At 45.0% G+C, this 17,235-nt stretch overlaps 1 protein-coding gene across 3 annotated transcripts in view; it reads right to left on the bottom strand.

Annotated features, from left to right (window-relative positions):
- The window catches only part of RNF34 (ring finger protein 34), a 49,784-nt gene that overhangs the window by 12,360 nt on the left and 20,189 nt on the right, over positions 1-17,235 (bottom strand). Inside the window, exons 2-5 of one of the 3 annotated variants that reach the window (XM_044290554.1) lie at positions 14,884-14,937; positions 13,977-14,183; positions 6,390-6,788; positions 4,072-4,125 (exon numbers count right to left, since the gene is read on the bottom strand). In XM_044290554.1, the coding sequence (XP_044146489.1) occupies positions 4,072-4,125; positions 6,390-6,788; positions 13,977-14,168 (645 nt within the window). In that variant the 5' untranslated portion in view covers positions 14,169-14,183; positions 14,884-14,937. Of the gene's footprint in view, positions 1-4,071; positions 4,126-6,389; positions 6,789-13,976; positions 14,193-14,883; positions 14,938-17,235 lie in introns of those variants that run through there. The other 2 variants (XM_044290547.1, XM_044290541.1) reach the window with 2 other exon arrangements.

The raw sequence follows: 17,235 nt of genomic DNA on the forward strand, positions 1-17,235 counted from the left end.
AAGCAGGGGAAGGGTCACCTCCTAGCTAATCCCTGACCTCTCTCCCTGCACTGCTCAGCCCACAGGCAGACCTTGGTGGTAGGAATGCTGTGTCCTCGTGCCTAGGCTAATACACCCTAAACTTCCCTGAGATGGTGAAAAGGGGAAATAGGAGCAGCCTGCTCGCACAGAACCTGGATGGGAGAGAAGATATCCACACAACTAAAACAGCAAGCAACAAGAACAGAAACCACACTTATCTTAACAGAGCTGGGACAGAAAACCTTCCTTGCTTGCTTCCTAGGCCAGACTGATTTCTATAACCCGCTCAGAGCACCGGAAATGAGAGCCATTTAAACTAATGACCCCACCCAGTGCACCTAATGGGGAGGCGGATCCAGCACGACTCCAAAACAAACACTAAAGACGTGCTGCTATTCCGGCCGACCTCTGCACATAGTCAGAGCCGGGCATGACACCATGGTACCATACTGCCTCAGGGAAGGAGAGCCAACCTTATACACTCCACCTGGGAAGGGCGTCGAACAGGAACAACCGCCAAGCCAGCGTCCGGCTGGAACCCCTACCTGAGGGGATGCCCCAATGCAGTGACTACGAACACTAGTACCAGCGTAAAAACCGCACCAGCGGAGAACACGCTGCAAAGCCAAACCAGAGTTCCAGCACAACTACTTCCTACATCAGGAATGGTGGATAACATATTGAAACAGTGGAGGACCATGGATACAGGGGACGCTAGGACACATGAGTGACGTTGGGCAACCCCCTGAAGAGAGAGGTTGTCATATTCATGCCCCAAACCGGCACCAAAGGAAAAGGACACAGCGTGGAAACAGCCACAGTATCCACTGGCGGCACCAAAATACCATTAGAAGAAGAGTACAGGGCACCAGCGTGTATCGATACTCGCTACGCCTCACTTGTAGAAGAAGCTAAGGCATCTATAGCCGTGGCATAGTTGAAGTGCAACATACAAGATGTGCACTCATTCCCCACGGTAGTGGATCACTTGTGGAAGGGGCAATGTTGCAATTATCCCACCAAAGAAAGGGGGTAATGCTTGCGGCAAGCACTGCACTCAGTGGTGGTGCAAGTACGCCACCATGAAGGGTGGCAATGCAGTAATGCATCTAGCAGGAACCGAATCCAAGTAGAGAGAGTACACCTGTTTCGGAAAGGGCAAGGCATATGGAGAGTCGCGTATGAATACCCCACCTACGTAAGGGGGTAAGACATACAGTAAACACTGAAACCAGGGATAATGCCATAGCGCCACCTATGGAAGAGGCTAATGCATACAGTAAGTACTGACCCCAGTGGGAATGCTGTTCCGCCACCTACCAAAAGTAGTAGTGCAAATACTCCGCCTAAGGAAGGGGGTAATGCATACGACAAATACTGCTGTCTACCTCGGACGCCATCTTGGAAGATCGCACCGGAATTACGGCAGAGACCAAACCACTGATTCCTCCCTCCCCCCCCCCGCCCCCTTCGGACCGAACCTCTCCAGGGAGAGGAGGGTGCAACTGAGCGTGACCCTAGGGAGGAAGGGTGGGGGTGTGGAGGTGACCGAGGAGGAAAATATCCTGCTCTGGGCCGTTGTGTGCAGTCTTAACTCTCAGAATCTTGTCCATGGCAGTTGCAGGCTCGCCGGTGGGAGTTGTCAACCAAACTACCCGGGGGTGGAATGGGAACTTCTAGAGGTTCACTCACCGGATTGCGCAGGCGGTGCTTTACCAACCAGACGACCCCAGAGGGAGATTGGGAAGTCCGGAGATCCATCATTGTAGTGCGCAGGCAGTGCATATCAACCAAACGACCCCAGAGGGAGATTGGGAAGTCCAGAGATCCACCATTGGAGTGCGCAAGCGGTGCTTATCAACCAAAAACGACCCGGGAGGGTGATTGGGAAGATCCAGAGGTCCACCATTGGATCTTGCAGGTGGAGGATTATCAACCAGGCGACCCCGGAGGATGGAATGAGAACTTCCAGAGGGTCTGCACTGGATCTTGCAGGCGGATTTTAATCAACCAGACGACCCCAGAGGGTGTAATGGGAATTTCCAGAGGTTCTGCACCGGATCGCGCTGGTGGCGAATTTTTTCAACCAAACGGCCCCGGAGGACGGATTGGGAATCCAGAGGTCCTGTACTGGAGTGCGCTGAAGAATTATCAACCAAACGGCCCCGGAGGACGGATTGGGAATCCAGAGGTCCTGTACTGGAGTGCGCTGGAGAATTATCAACCAAACGGCCCTGGAGGACGGATTGGGAATCCAGAGGTCCTGTACTAGAGTGCGCTGGAGAACAATCACCCACATGACCCAGAGGGTGGATTGGGAAAGCTTCAGTTCTCCTCCCTGGATCTGCGCAGGTGGAGGAATATCAACCAACGACCCAGGAGGGGGATTGGGAACTATGAGATGTCCTCCTTTGTCCGCCATAGGACACGGGCCTAGCAGCCTGGTACCACACAGACAGGGTGGTCTTGCAGTGATGAGGCTGAGGGGGGCCCATATGAATGCGCATATTTCTTCTTTTATTATTATTTTTTTATTTAATAAACTTGGATGCCCAACATCAAGTGGGCAGAGAGGCAGGAAGGGGTTAACTATATAACTTGGAGGCACCTGTACCGAGATAGAATCCTCAGAATAATCTGGTGCTGGCCCTCAGTGGCTGGCCAGAAAGGGTTAAGGTGTCCTGGAGAGGGCGGGGCCCAGTGGCTTCTGGGGGGGTGGCGGGAAGGATTCACGCCAGAGCGCACCCCCCCACTTTTGTCAGGGAAGTAATTAACCCCCTAAGAGCCCTGACAACAGCGGATCACAGATAGGGGAGAGCCTCCTTCGCTCCCTTCCCTGTGTGTCCGCCGGTGCATGTTCCTGGTCTGCAGCGGGGGGAGGTCAGGTCTATGCATTAGCACAAGGCGGACCGATGCTGTCGGTCGGCCGGGGCGCAGAGGGACCTGAGTGAGAGCGCAAGAACTCTCCTGCCGCTGAAAATATAATTCTTCACCGATTCCTCCTGGTAGCCCTGCATCGGCCGGCCACATGAACAGAGCAGCAGGCGAATGTGCCCGCCCGGCAACGGAGGGGGGTTGCAACATGCGGGCTGGGCGGTCACCAGTGCGGGCCAGCTGAACGTATGCAGTTTACCCCCTCTGGAGCGGCGTGACCGGCGTCCGCTCCCAAAGGGGGTGGCAATGAGGTAGGTGACGCAATAGTGGACGGCGCCGGCCCTTATAAATCCAACGACTCCGGAGGGTGGAGGGGAGCGGGAGCCTCCTGCGCTCCCCTCTCTGCATGTGCGCTCCGGACGGCGTATTAACCCCCCCATGTGCCGATGTCCCTTCTTGGACAACAAGAGGAGTGAAGAGAATGACAAGAGGGGTGCTGATGGCTTGAGGGGAGCTGGTGATGGCCTCAGGCAGACAGGGTGGTCCTGGAAATAGCTTCAGGGCATAAGTATGCACCTGGTTGTTGAATACTAATACCACCAAGAGTGAGGGAAGGCGAGGCGGGTTAACATACTCTCCTAGTCCTGTGTACTCAACTCTCTTCTCTTTCCTCTTCTGTGGGGGAGGCAGCAGTGCGGGTGACCAGCACTGGCGCAGCTCGACCCCGGGAGAACAGGGAGGCGAGGCGACCACTGTTTCCCCATCTGAAAAAGAAGGAAAAAAATAAACTAAAATAAAAAAAATCTTCAGGAGATCCCTGCAGAGCAGGGAGGTCTTGCCTCCTATTGACACTAGAAAAAACTGAAGCTCTCTCCAGGCTGGAGGAGGTATAGCTGCCAGGGGAGGAGCTAACAGCTTTTACTAGTGTCAACGCCTCCTAGAGGACATAGCTATACAGGTTCCTGTGTCCCTCAATGAATATGGACGAGAAAGAAGTTTATGACAAGGAAAAATAATAATAGTAAAGCACATCAATTGTGAAGAATTTGTCTAACGTGTGGAAACCACCACATTAGGTAGATAGAGAATAATTATAAATCTTTTACAAGTAGTTCTAAAGCCAGTTGCATTTTCCTTCTCCCTTGTATTGTACTGGTAATGGCCAGCATTACTCACCTGCAGTTCTGGAGTTTCTGTATCAGATGTTATAGATATGGTTTCACTTGTTCCCTGGAAACAAATACAAACATAAGCATCAAAGAAATATGTTACAGAGAAGTATAGTCACTGACTGCCTCATCAAATATAAGGACCCAGCATATGTAAGCAATTACAATAATAAAGCAAAAGGATATTGGGGAAAACTGTACAATTGAAAGGATCCTCTAGGACCCGGTAGGGCATGGAGGCATACAGGTTCTGTATAGTATCCTGTGGCAGTTGCAGCTGGGCCTGTACATCTGGTACAGGTTAGCTAGCATCCACCTTCATTCTATAAATGCTCGACTGACGATAAATCTGGCGACTGGGCAGGCCAAGGAAGTGTTGCAATATGTTGGAGAAATTACGGGGAAACCCTTGCTGTGTGATGTTAAATGGTCACCCCTAGGGGTGATCTGAGGAACACTGTGGAATGTGATGGCTCCCCAGTTCATCACACCAGTTGGGGCAATGTGTTGCTCCACAGCAAAGGCAGGATTGAAGCACTCACCATAAGGCCTCCATATTGAAACCAGACCATCGTGGGATCCCAAACAGAACCTAGATTCGTTGCTAAGGACTATACTGTTCCAGTCCATAGCAGTCCAGATTTCTCATTCATGACACCACTGCAAACAAAGGTAATGGTGGCTGGCCGTTAATGGCAGAACACATAATGGGAGCCATGACACCAAATTTCCTTCTGCAGAGTGCTTAGAAATGTGCAGAGACAGGGGTGTGTAATGAAAGTGAACCTGTGGGAGCCGATTGTGCTTGTCAGTAGATCCTCTCTACTGGTGGTCTGTATGGCCGTCTTGAGCCTGTTTGCACTGTGTGTGTGCCCTTACATAACCACTGCTCCCAACACCTCCTAACAGCTTGGTCCGAAAAGCCTAGATGGCGGGCAATTTGTCAACATGACCGTTCTGCTTCTCTCTGTTCAGTGATCTTGGAGCCTTGTATAGGGCAGCCGGGGACGCACTTTTATAACCTCTTGTGGCAAGATCAATTGGTGGAGAAATAAAGACTGGTGTACCCACAAGCCAGCCTTGATCTCCCTGCACTTGCATGAGATCCGCCTAATTTATTAAAAGCCAAATGCCTCTTAACAAATCAGGCGCATCCCTGCCCTGCCCCAGATACTCAAGTCAGTGGCAGTTAAAGGCTGGGGCAGACTTTAGTTACAACTTCTGCCACTTTCTGGCCAAAGTTATAGCAAATGCAGTGGGCAGCGCAAAACCCTGCCCCCCACGCTAAGCCCCTCCCATTTTCTTGGCACTTCAGAAAAAAGTGTCAAGAAGCTTAAAAAGTCACAAATTATGGTGCATAATTTGCAATTTTTTTTCATGCCATAATAATGGCATAAAAATCATGGTAAATGTTCCTCAATATCTAATCAGACCGCACCTGTAATCATTTACATAACTGCATGCTGAGTTTGCTGCTCATCAATCTTAGCTAAAAAAGGCCATTACCTACCACTTTCTTAGTGCTTTTGAATGTTTAATGAAGAAAATGAGAGAATCGTGATGGAATGAAACAAATCTCAGCAAGACTGAACCTATTATATGCTTTCCATTCAGGTGTTAAAAGCTGCCGATTACAATGCTGAGCAGGATAGTTCATCAATATCTGATCGGTGATGGTCCGAATCCCAGCACCCCCACGATCAGCTATTTCAAAAGGCACCAGCACTCTGGCGAGCACTGCGGCCTCTTCCTAGGCCAGTGAGGTCATGTTCATCAGTCACACGGCCTATGTGCAGCTCAGTATCATACAAGTAAACGGGCCTGAGCAGCAATACCAAGCACAGCCCCAATACAATGTACAGTGCTGTGCTTGGTAAGCTAAGAGGAGGTCACAGGGCTCACTGAGGCGCCTCAACCCCTCCAAACAGCTGATCAGCTGAGGTGGTGAGAGTTGAATGTCCAAAAATCAGATGTTGATGACCTATCCTGAGGATAGGCCATCAATACAAAAATCTTGGCCAACCCCTTTATTCAGCAGCAGAGCAGTCTACTTTATCTCACTGCTTGGCCCAATCCCAACTATCACACTTCACCTTTAATAAAGCACATCTGGCTGCATGGCTCAAAGTAGGGTAGGTCTAAAGTTGCCCATACATATTAGGTGAACTTTGGCCAAACCTACACCCGATCGACTACCTAATGTATATAGAGATGTTCGCTTCGATTTGCCCTCTTTAAATTATTATATCAGCATTCCTGGGGATAAACGGCAAATATACAACCCAATGAGCACTGCAACTGCCCATGTGTCAAGGCTCCTGGTACCTGGGATGCCGAGCCACTTCCCATGCTTCCACTTCTGTCTGATAATTCTCCCTGAGATGAAGATGTGGAAGATGAAGGTGCTGAGAGAGCAGAGAAGAATGAGAAGGCAGAAGACTGCGATCGTGTAGTGCTTTCTGTGCTAACGTCCATCTCCTCCTCAGGACAAGAACCATGGTGGCAGAGCACCAGCTCCACCAAGTCTTCCTTCTCCCGACAGCTCTCGGTAGGGATGTTCCTTAGCGTTAGGTATTGACGTAGGTCTTTAACTTTCAGCTTCATTAACTGGGGCCTCTGAAATGCTGTTTCTTGTAGTAAATGACAAGTACTACAACGCCTGAGGGTTTCTTGAAGTGTTGAGCACACTGAACAAAAGTCTTTTTTGCAGTCACAACAGACATGCTGAAAAACAAAAAGGTGCATGCTGTCAACGTTTGGATCTAAATATATGTCTTGGTTTCCCCTTATTGATCCATTGATGCATGTACATTTTCATAGACCACTGATAACCGTAACTTCCTATTTGATCAATGTTACCAGTGATCCATAGGCCATTGATTATAAGAAAAGAGTATTAAATAGGAAATAGCTACACCCACTTGCAGCCACTATGAGGTGCTCTAGTCTGTGAGTGACTCACCCTTCACAGTTACAAAAAATGGATATATTACTAGGAGACTGGCACTCTCAACACATGGGGCCACACGGTTTTCAAGCAGATCACAATATTTATTAATAATACATAAAAGGTTAAAAAACTAAAATGAATTGAGCATAAACCAAAACGATTTTCTCAATAGAATATCAATAATAACAAATGTGCAAAGATCATATATTTCCTTAATTTCTATCGATCATTCCTTCTATTCCTTCACAATTGACCACCTATAGAGAGAAATGGAAAAATAGCAGAGGAGAATAATGAGGGTAAAGGATCCTTCTTCTTCTCCTTCTAATAAGAGGAAAGGTCCGATGGAATAAATATTCCAATTGTAGTGAGCTTTCAATCAAGTGTTCCTTTTTATGTCTGATATAGACTTTCACAGTTTGGCAGTTCAAATATGCCTAGTAGTAACCCACTATGTGGGCTTACCTTTTCTTCATATGTGTCGATCAATCATTTGAATATTTTTATGTCTGATATAGACTTTCACAGTTTGGCAGTTGAAATATGCCTAGTAGTGACCCACTATGTGGGCTTACCTTTTCTTCAAATGTGCCGATCAGTCATTTGAATATATCGGGGTCCCGCTGAGAGCCGGCGTCCCGGCTGTTGCTCTGTTCAGCGTCCCACGTGGATTCAGAGACTCACTCGTCGCTCCGGAAGTGACGTATCGGCACTGAAGGTTTCGGTAGTTGTTCCTTTCTTCAGATTCAAGCTGTAATTGTTGCAACCGAATGGATTTAAAGTGCACTATTTTTCATATGATGTAAAGAGTTTATTCTTATAAGTAGGTCATAATCAGATCTTTTGGTCAGATCACTAGACACCAAACGCGTTTCGGGGACGCTTCTCCCCTTCCTCAGTGGTAATGACTCTACTTCACTTTTAGTCGGTTTTTATACTCTTAATTGGAAAATTCAAAGATCAGACATGGAGTATATACCAGTATGGTTCCTTTCACTTTATATCATTTATTTTTGATTTCTTTATGTCAGGAAGGTGTCTTTTGTGTTTGTTTTTATCAGACATTCCATATCTTTAAATATTTTTCAATTTTTTATTATTTTTTCACTTGCGTTTTTATTGCGTTTTTTATTTGACACATGCGTTTTTTTGTCAAAAAGCTATAATTTTCCTCAAATAATAAAGTTCATGAAGGATTTTGTTGCATCAGCTTTCAATAAACTTTTATATTCTTTTTTGTCATAATTTTCAGAATCTGTTTATTTACTATCTAGTTAGATTATTTGTCATCATATGATGATAGTTAACATTCCTATCACCATATAAATCAATTATACATTATAGAATAATGGAAAAATAAATATTTTAAAAAAATAAATATTTTAAAAAAAAAAAAATATTTTTTTGAAAAAACAATATTTAAAAAGGTGAACTGCATATGTATAGTGTTTTTCATATTTATTTTAATTCCCAATGTTGAGGAATATCTGTATATATATCCCTCAACATGGTATCTTATTCGGACCATTCACAGTACATGGGTTCCCAAAGACATTGGATAAATCAAACAAAAAATGGGTCGATTTTGTTTCTCATATTTGTGATAATATTATTCTTGGGATTTTATATCTTTTCCCAAGATTGGGAATTAAAATAAATATGAAAAACACTATACATATGCAGTTCACCTTTTTAAATATTGTTTTTTCTAAAAAATATTTATTTTTTTTAAATATTTATTTTTTTAAAATATTTATTTTTTTAAAATATTTATTTTTCCATTATTATATAATGTATAATTGATTTATATGGTGATAGGAATGTTAACTATCATCATATGATGACAAATAATCTAACTAGATAGTAAATAAACAGATTCTGAAAATTATGACAAAAAAGAATATAAAAGTTTATTGAAAGCTGATGCAACAAAATCCTTCATGAACTTTATTATTTGAGGAAAATTATAGCTTTTTGGCAAAAAACGATGTGTCAAATAAAAAACGCATCCAAAACGCAATAAAAACGCAAGTGAAAAAATAATAAAAAATTGAAAAATATTTAAAGGGGTTGTCCAGGTTCAGAGCTGAACCTGGACAGCCCTCCATTTTCACCCCAGCAGCCCCCCTGACATGAGCATCGGAGCAGTTCATGCTCCGATGCTCTCCTTTGCCCTGCGCTAAATCGCGCAGGGCAAAGGCATTTTTCAGCGTTCCGGTGACGTAACGGGCTCTCCATGGGGCTGACAGGAACCCCGGTGACGTCACCGGCACTGATGGGCGGGATTTAGCGCTGCCCTAGCCAGTAAAACGGCTAGGGCAGAGCTAAAGCCCGCCCCTCAGAGCTGGTGACGTCACCGAACACACTGCTGGGCGGAAGTTACCGCCGGCAGTGTGTTATTAAAAACAAAAGAGCCTGTGCCCTGTGCGATCTAGCGCAGGGCACTGGAGCGCATCGGAGCATGAGATGCTCCGATGCTAGGCTCAGGGGGGCTGCCGGGGTGAAAATAACGGTATGTCCGGGTTCAGCTCTGAACCCGGACAACCCCTTTAAAGATATGGAATGTCTGATAAAAACAAACACAAAAGACACCTTCCTGACATAAAGAAATCAAAAATAAATGATATAAAGTGAAAGGAACCATACTGGTATATACTCCATGTCTGATCTTTGAATTTTCCAATTAAGAGTATAAAACCCGACTAAAAGTGAAGTAGAGTCATTACCACTGAGGAAGGGGAGAAGCGTCCCCGAAACGCGTTTGGTGTCCAGTGATCTGACCAAAAGATCTGATTATGACCTACTTATAAAAAGAAACTCTTTACATCATATGAAAAATAGTGCACTTTAAATCCATTCGGTTGCAACAATTACAGCTTGAATCTGAAGAAAGGAACAACTACCGAAACCTTCAGTGCCGATACGTCACTTCCGGAGCGACGAGTGAGTCTCTGAATCCACGTGGGACGCTGAACAGAGCAACAGCCGGGACGCCGGCTCTCAGAGGGACCCCGATATATTCAAATGACTGATCGGCACATTTGAAGAAAAGGTAAGCCCACATAGTGGGTTACTACTAGGCATATTTGAACTGCCAAACTGTGAAAGTCTATATCAGACATAAAAATATTCAAATGATTGATCGACACATATGAAGAAAAGGTAAGCCCACATAGTGGGTTACTACTAGGCATATTTGAACTGCCAAACTGTGAAAGTCTATATCAGACATAAAAAGGAACACTTGATTGAAAGCTCACTACAATTGGAATATTTATTCCATCGGACCTTTCCTCTTATTAAAAGGAGAAGAAGAAGGATCCTTTACCCTCATTATTCTCCTCTGCTATTTTTCCATTTCTCTCTATAGGTGGTCAATTGTGAAGGAATAGAAGGAATGATCGATAGAAATTAAGGAAATATATGATCTTTGCACATTTGTTATTATTGATATTCTTTTGAGAAAATCGTTTTGGTTTATGCTCAATTCATTTTAGTTTTTTAACCTTTTATGTATTATTAATAAATATTGTGATCTGCTTGAAAACCGTGTGGCCCCATGTGTTGAGAGTGCCAGTCTCCTAGTAATATATCCATTGATTATAAGACCCTGATGGAAACATGGCTCCATGATAATGCACTTACTCTCACTAATCTGATTCTTGCAATACTATTTATTTTTTCTATTGATGTCTGTACTATTTTGTCTACCCAGCAGTCATAAGTTCTAGATGTACATGGACGTAAATGACAGCTTCTTATCAGATAGGCAAAGGGCAGATTTACTATTGAAAATGTGCCAGAATCTTGGCACAGTTTACACCCCAAAAATTTCTTTTTTGGTACACTAAACCAACAAATTGGTGGTGTCAAGGGTGTAACTAGAAACGACTGGCAAATGTTTGAACACCCACTTCCTGCTACTTCCTCGCAACCTCATCCTCCTCTGCAAACCCCATTCCTGCGGCTAGTCAAGATTGCTCACCATACAACCCCCCACCCACTCGGTCATTTTATTTTCATATTGTTTTTTTTGAACAACAGGGTTAGATGTTTTGCAATGCTGATCCAGAGTGTAGACCATCAATATTGATCATGGGGCTCCGAACTCCAGGTCCCCCACCAATCATGAGGCTAGGTTCACACCTGAGCGTTTTACAGCGCATTCCTACGCGCTGTAAAACGCTCAACAGGCAAAAACCAATGTTTCCCTATGGGCATGGCTCTCACCTAAGTACAGGAGCTTCTTTGGGGTGTATTGTCGCGCATAACACCTCTGTTTTTCATTGTGATCAATAGCAAGAACGCGCGTACGACGCGCGTTTCCAAAATACAAGAACGCACCAAAATACACCATAAAAACGCCTGTAAACAGCGCTTATCGAATACGCTCAGGTGTGAACCCAGCCTTACAGTGAAAGGAGCTCCACGTCCTGATGCCGCCACATGAACACAGAGGAAGGGGATGCAGAACACGGAGGAGTGCCATGGCCCCTTCAGTGTGATGATGAATGAAAGCAAAAGACGCCCACTAATTAAACAATTATCTAAGGGGAAATTGATATGTTACAGGCATCAAGATAAAAAGCTGAGGGACACAGCAATTTAGAGGAAGCAAGAGTTATCTGCAGCCCTGTGTAACACAGATAACACAGTGATAAGAGCTGTATTAGACTTGCAGAGGGTCGGCCAGAATAGATCATCCTAACAAGCATTAGGGCTCTTTCACACTTGCGTTGTTCTTTTCCGGCATAGAGTTCCGTCGTCGGGGCTCTATGCCGGATTAGGATTATCCCCATGCATTCTGAATGGAGAGAAATCCGTTCAGGATGCATCAGGATGTCTTCAGTTCAGGACCCGAACGTTTTTTGGCCGGAGAAAATACCGCAGCATGCTGCGCTTTTTGCTCCGGTCAAAGATTCTGAACACTTGCTGCATCGACGGATCCGGAATAATAGCCCATTGAAATGTATTATGCCGGATCCGTCCTAACATCTTCAGTTGTTACGACGCAACGACGGATCCGGAAGTTGTGTCTGTGCCTGCGCCAGGAAGTAGGAAGGGCTTGGCTGGCGTGAAAACTTCCACTAGACAGCCTGCACGGGAGAAGACAGGACGTGAAAGAAGCTCCTGGAGGTGAGTATTGTGTGTGTTTGTCCCTTGCATATTTTATTAGTTGTAAAACAAACTAGAAATTTTCTGATAAGAAATAATTTACATACCGGATCCGCTCATCAGTACACGATGGATCCGCTGTTTCGATGGATCCGGCCCCATACCGGATCTGTACGATGGAGCCGGAAAAAAAACTTTGATGTTGGCTTCAGGATTTCCGGATCAGTATCTTACCAAAAAAGCTGGAAAGATGCATCCGGAAAGAAAAAATTATGCGTTCTTACGCGTTTTTCCGGATCCGGCAAACAGAGTACACGACGGATCCGGGCAACGCAAGTGTGAAAGAGCCCTTAGTTAGAACGATCGATAGCGATGATCTGCCTGTGTAAAAGCACAGCCGATTACCCAATAAACAAGCAGATGTGCGCCAAAACAGATAGTGCCGTCTATCACGCTCTGCTGCAAACAAATAATGATTCTATATGTGGACGAGCAATGGCATTAGCGATCGCTCCACCCCATACTGTGGAGGAGATCGCTGCATCTAATAGCAGAGCTCTCCCTCACTGACGGGCAAGTGATTGTCCCTCCCTGACAAACGCAGTGCTCATCTGCAGGTGAATACAGCCCTAAGTCTCTGAGTAAAAATAATGTAGTAGATGTCACCTGCAGTCCTATGTAACATCACAGATAACACAGTGATAACTCTCTGAGTAGAGATGATGTAGATATCACCCGTAGTGCAAATCTAAGATGAGAATACAATTAGTGTGCGTGACAGACACTTTTATTGCCTTATGCGTCCAGTTACATCCCACTGTGCTCCCATATTCAATGTCACCAGGTCTCTCTTTACTCCTTACCGTTTCCTTATCTCCATCCTCCTCTCTCCTACATCAGTAAATACAGTAATTCCAGTCCGTTATTTTCTATGGAATTTGCAGCGAGTCTCATTCACATAGAGCGTTTGTAGATTAGCGAGACCGTGCGTATTTCGATTTTCCCAATCACAGGTATAACCACTCCTACTGCGGCAAAGAGAAGCCAGGTCCCACAGACGTCCTCTCCTTTAGAACATCCTGTGGAGCATCACAATGCGCCAATAGTGAAGCACAGCTTTTTAGATCTCAAATAAAACTGCGCTAATATACTCACAAGCGCACGCATGTAACAGGCACGTCAAGTGAATTCAAGTCTCCTTCATGTATGAAGACGCGGGATTTGTGTTTTATACGCTTGTGAGTACAATAAACCCTTTTTATATACGATTACTGATGTAACTTGACTATGGAAGGAACTTTATTCCTAGGGCCATAATTACCATAGGAGCTGATTATTGAAGAGTGAAAGAGACTTGAATTCACTTGACGTGCCTGTTACATGCGTGCGCTTGTGAGTATATTAGCGCAGTTTTATTTGAGATCTAAAAAGCTGTGCTTCACTATTGGCGCATTGTGATGCTCCACAGGATGTTCTAAAGGAGAGGACGTCTGTGGGACCTGGCTTCTCTTTGCCGCAGACAGCACATTCTGGCCCTATTGAAAATGAATAGGTCCGCACCTGTTCCACAAAATTGCGGAACGGATGCGGACCCACTTTGCGGACATGTGAATGGACCCCAAGAGGTTTGTTCAAGTTGTCTGCCTGAGATGCCTTGTCCCTAACAGATATAAATGCATTCTGTGCATGCCCTAATAAATATGTAATGGGGATGCATCTGCAATGTGCTATAATCAGCAAATTCCCTAAAAAAAAAAAGCCTGATTTCTCACAAATATGCAGTCCACACAAATGTCAGCTTTCAGCTGTATGACACAGATATAAAACACCACAGAGCATAATTTCACCTTCTTCCTGAAGACTGTAAAGTTCAGTCCACAAGCTTTACACACAATGTTAGAGGATGATGAAGGATATGGTGAAAAGTCGGTATTCTGTGCAAATCTAAAAGGGCCTGCTCCACCAAAGCCCGACTGCTGCCCTCGCACAGCTCCTGTACCCATGACTTCATTCAGCAACCCACAGCAAGACGCCCACATGGAGCTGGCCCCCGCCTGTAACATGCAAGCAGACATGCTGGTAAAGACAAGAAAGGACAAGGCAGAAACATGGTTGACATTACAGAAAACGGATTAATCTGAAAAACAATAAATAACAAATGAGCAATGTATAAAAATAGGAGCTCATTGGTAGCGTCTCATCTGTTGGGAAAAAACCTTGAAGTTCTCTTTAGTTTTATTGGTTGGTCCTAACTAAGGCTACTTTCAGACTAGCATTTGTATTTTCCGGTATGGAGATAGGGTCTCAATACCGTAGCAAAATGCTTCCATTTTGTCCCCATTCATTGTTAATGGGGACAAAACGTAACTAAACTGAACAGAATGCTCCAAAAAGCATTCCGTTCTGATTAGTTGCGTTCCCATACCGGAGAGCAAACCACAGCAAGCTGCGGTTTTCTTTCCGTCATGGAATGCGGAGCAAGACAGATCCGTCATGACCCACAATGCAACTCAATGGGGACGTATCCATCTTGCCAATGTTAAAGATAATACAACCGGATCCGTTCATAACGGATGCAGACGGTTGTATTATCAGTAATGGAAGCGTTTTTGCTGAGCCCTGCCGGATCCAGTAAAAACGCTAGTGTGAAAGTAGCCCAAGCAAATTTATTGCTGTCACTTATGAAACACAGCACAACTGCATTTTTCACATACAAGAAGTATAGGACGCCACGTAATTCTGAAAGTTACTTACAGTCTACAACTGTGAAAAATGTGATATCTAAAGCTCAAAATCATGTTCACGTTTCTGCACAAGAAACAAAAAGGTTAAATGTATTTTTACACTTTTTTCTAGCAAAAAGTATCACAAATGAAGACAATGCACTTGGAAGGCTAGAACAGAGCTGGTAAGACTGAGATAGGCATCATCGGTGAGGCGCCCCCTAGTTGTTGGGACGGCACAGCTGCAAAGACAGTTTTCAAAGATATCTTCTCTCTGGCTGCAGCAATCTCTGGTTTAGTAACCTAACGGCCTTTTTTTATCTTTTTTTTTTATTTTTTTTGCTTATTTTAAAGGGGTTGTCTCACTTCAGCAAATGGAATTTATCATGTAGAGAAAGTTAATACAAGCCACTTATTAATGTACTGTGATTGTCTATATTGCCTCCTTTGCTGGCTGGATTCATTTTTTCATCATAATATACACTGCTCGGTTTCTAAGGGTTACAACCACCCTGCAGTCCCAGCAGGAAAAAAGCACTGACGTTTCTGGTGGCTGGGACTGTGGGAGTGTGCACAGGCCGATGCTTTATCCTATTGTGTGCAAGCACGGCCACTGATGCTGGATTGCAGGGTGGTTGTAACCTCTGGAAATGAGCAGTGTAATGTGATGGAAAGGCTGTATTACACTGGCCGATATTTCGGCTGATGAATGCTCATTAGTGATTATCTTGCAGTGTAATACGGCTGCCAATTTAAGCACGATTAAAAATCAGCGCTTGTCGACGGCAGATTGTGCTGTCTAATAACGAGTTGCTGTTGGCAAACCACTAGACAGTATGGGGAAGAGCAAAGACATAGCGAATGCTCCTCCCCATGCTGCGGAGGAAATTGCTGCATGTAATAGCAGCGGTCTCCTCCACTAGAGAGCAAGTAATTGACAGAAGGGATCGCTTGCTGATCCTCCTGTCTAAGGGTCCATTCACACATCCGTAGAATGGTTCCTCATCCGTTCTGCAATTCTGCGGAACAGGTGTGGACCCATTTTGTCACACCTGTGACAAGTGTTAGAAGGTCTGAAAGACTGACTGCAGATGAGTGATCTGACTGCCTCTTTTGGTTTCACTTTGTCTGTGTGTTACTGGTATGTCCACACCTCCTGTTCAGGTGTGGATCATGTGACCGTTACCTCTCATTATTTAGTCTGACTTTACCCATCACTCCGTACTCTGGATAGCTTCATTTAGTTTTGGAAGAGCTGGAGTGTGTTTCTTGTTGACGTCCTGTTCATCCATCATCCTCAGAAGTTAGGGGTGTTCCGCTTGTTGTGTTTTGAATCCCCCCCATTGTTACTTACTAGGCCTCAGCGAGACGCTGGTTCCTTCACCTCGGAAGGACCGTGTTGTCTCTGTCCTGTCATTACCTTTAGGGTATCCGAGGGTCACCAGTGTTTTCTAGGTTTCTGTGTATGGGCATCTCTACCATCGAGAGGTGCCCATACGGATAGGAGTTAGGGCCAGCAGCAGGGTTTTATAGGTGGTGACCCTTTTCCTTCCCTAGCGGTGAGGCCTAGTGTCTTTCCCCTTCCTTCTTGTTGTCTTTTGGTGTTCTCCCCTACTACATCCGTGACACATTCATTCTCAATGGGGAAGGAAAGGATGCGGACAGCACACATTGTGCTGTCCGCATCTGCATTTCCAGTCCGCGGCTCCCGAAAAAAATAGAACATGTCCTATTCTTTTCCGCCGCTCCGTTCTCCCGGTATAGGCTCCGGTATCTTCATATGTTCAGCTCAACTGGGTGGAGCCTGCCGGCGTCTCCTTCTCTCAGGCTGTAGCGCTGGCCAATCGCAGCACTCAGCTCATACCTTGAGAGTTTTTTTTTCTCTCAGGCTATGAGCTGAGCGATGCGATTGACCAGCACTCCAGCCTGGGAGAAGGAGATGCCGGCAAGCTCCACCCAGTTGAGCCGAACATATGAAGATACCGGAGCCTATACCGGGATAACGGAGCGGCGCCCAGGGATAATAGTAAGTGCAGGGAGATCCCTGGGCGCCGCTCTCCATGTCTGCATGCTTAGTTTAGATTTTTTATTGTAGTGAAAGGTCCTCTTTAACTGTATTTACATGATAAATGCCATTTGCTGAGGGGAGACTACCCCTTTAAAAGGCGTTATCCTATGAACCGTGCTTATTACCTTCTGATGCAGCAGAGCTAAAATGAATGGTTAATGCGTTAAGTTAACAATGTAAAGAAAATGTTAATTGACTTTTTCAATGGTTTTCAACTCTTTTTGTCACGAGATAACACACTCATGTTTTACTTTTAGTTCTGCTACATCTGTATCCACAGGTTACAGGGGTCTGATCTCTGGAATCGCCTGTGAT

The sequence above is a fragment of the Bufo gargarizans genome, chromosome 1 (genome assembly GCF_014858855.1).
Source record: "Bufo gargarizans isolate SCDJY-AF-19 chromosome 1, ASM1485885v1, whole genome shotgun sequence".
Classification (NCBI taxonomy): Eukaryota; Metazoa; Chordata; class Amphibia; order Anura; family Bufonidae; genus Bufo; species Bufo gargarizans.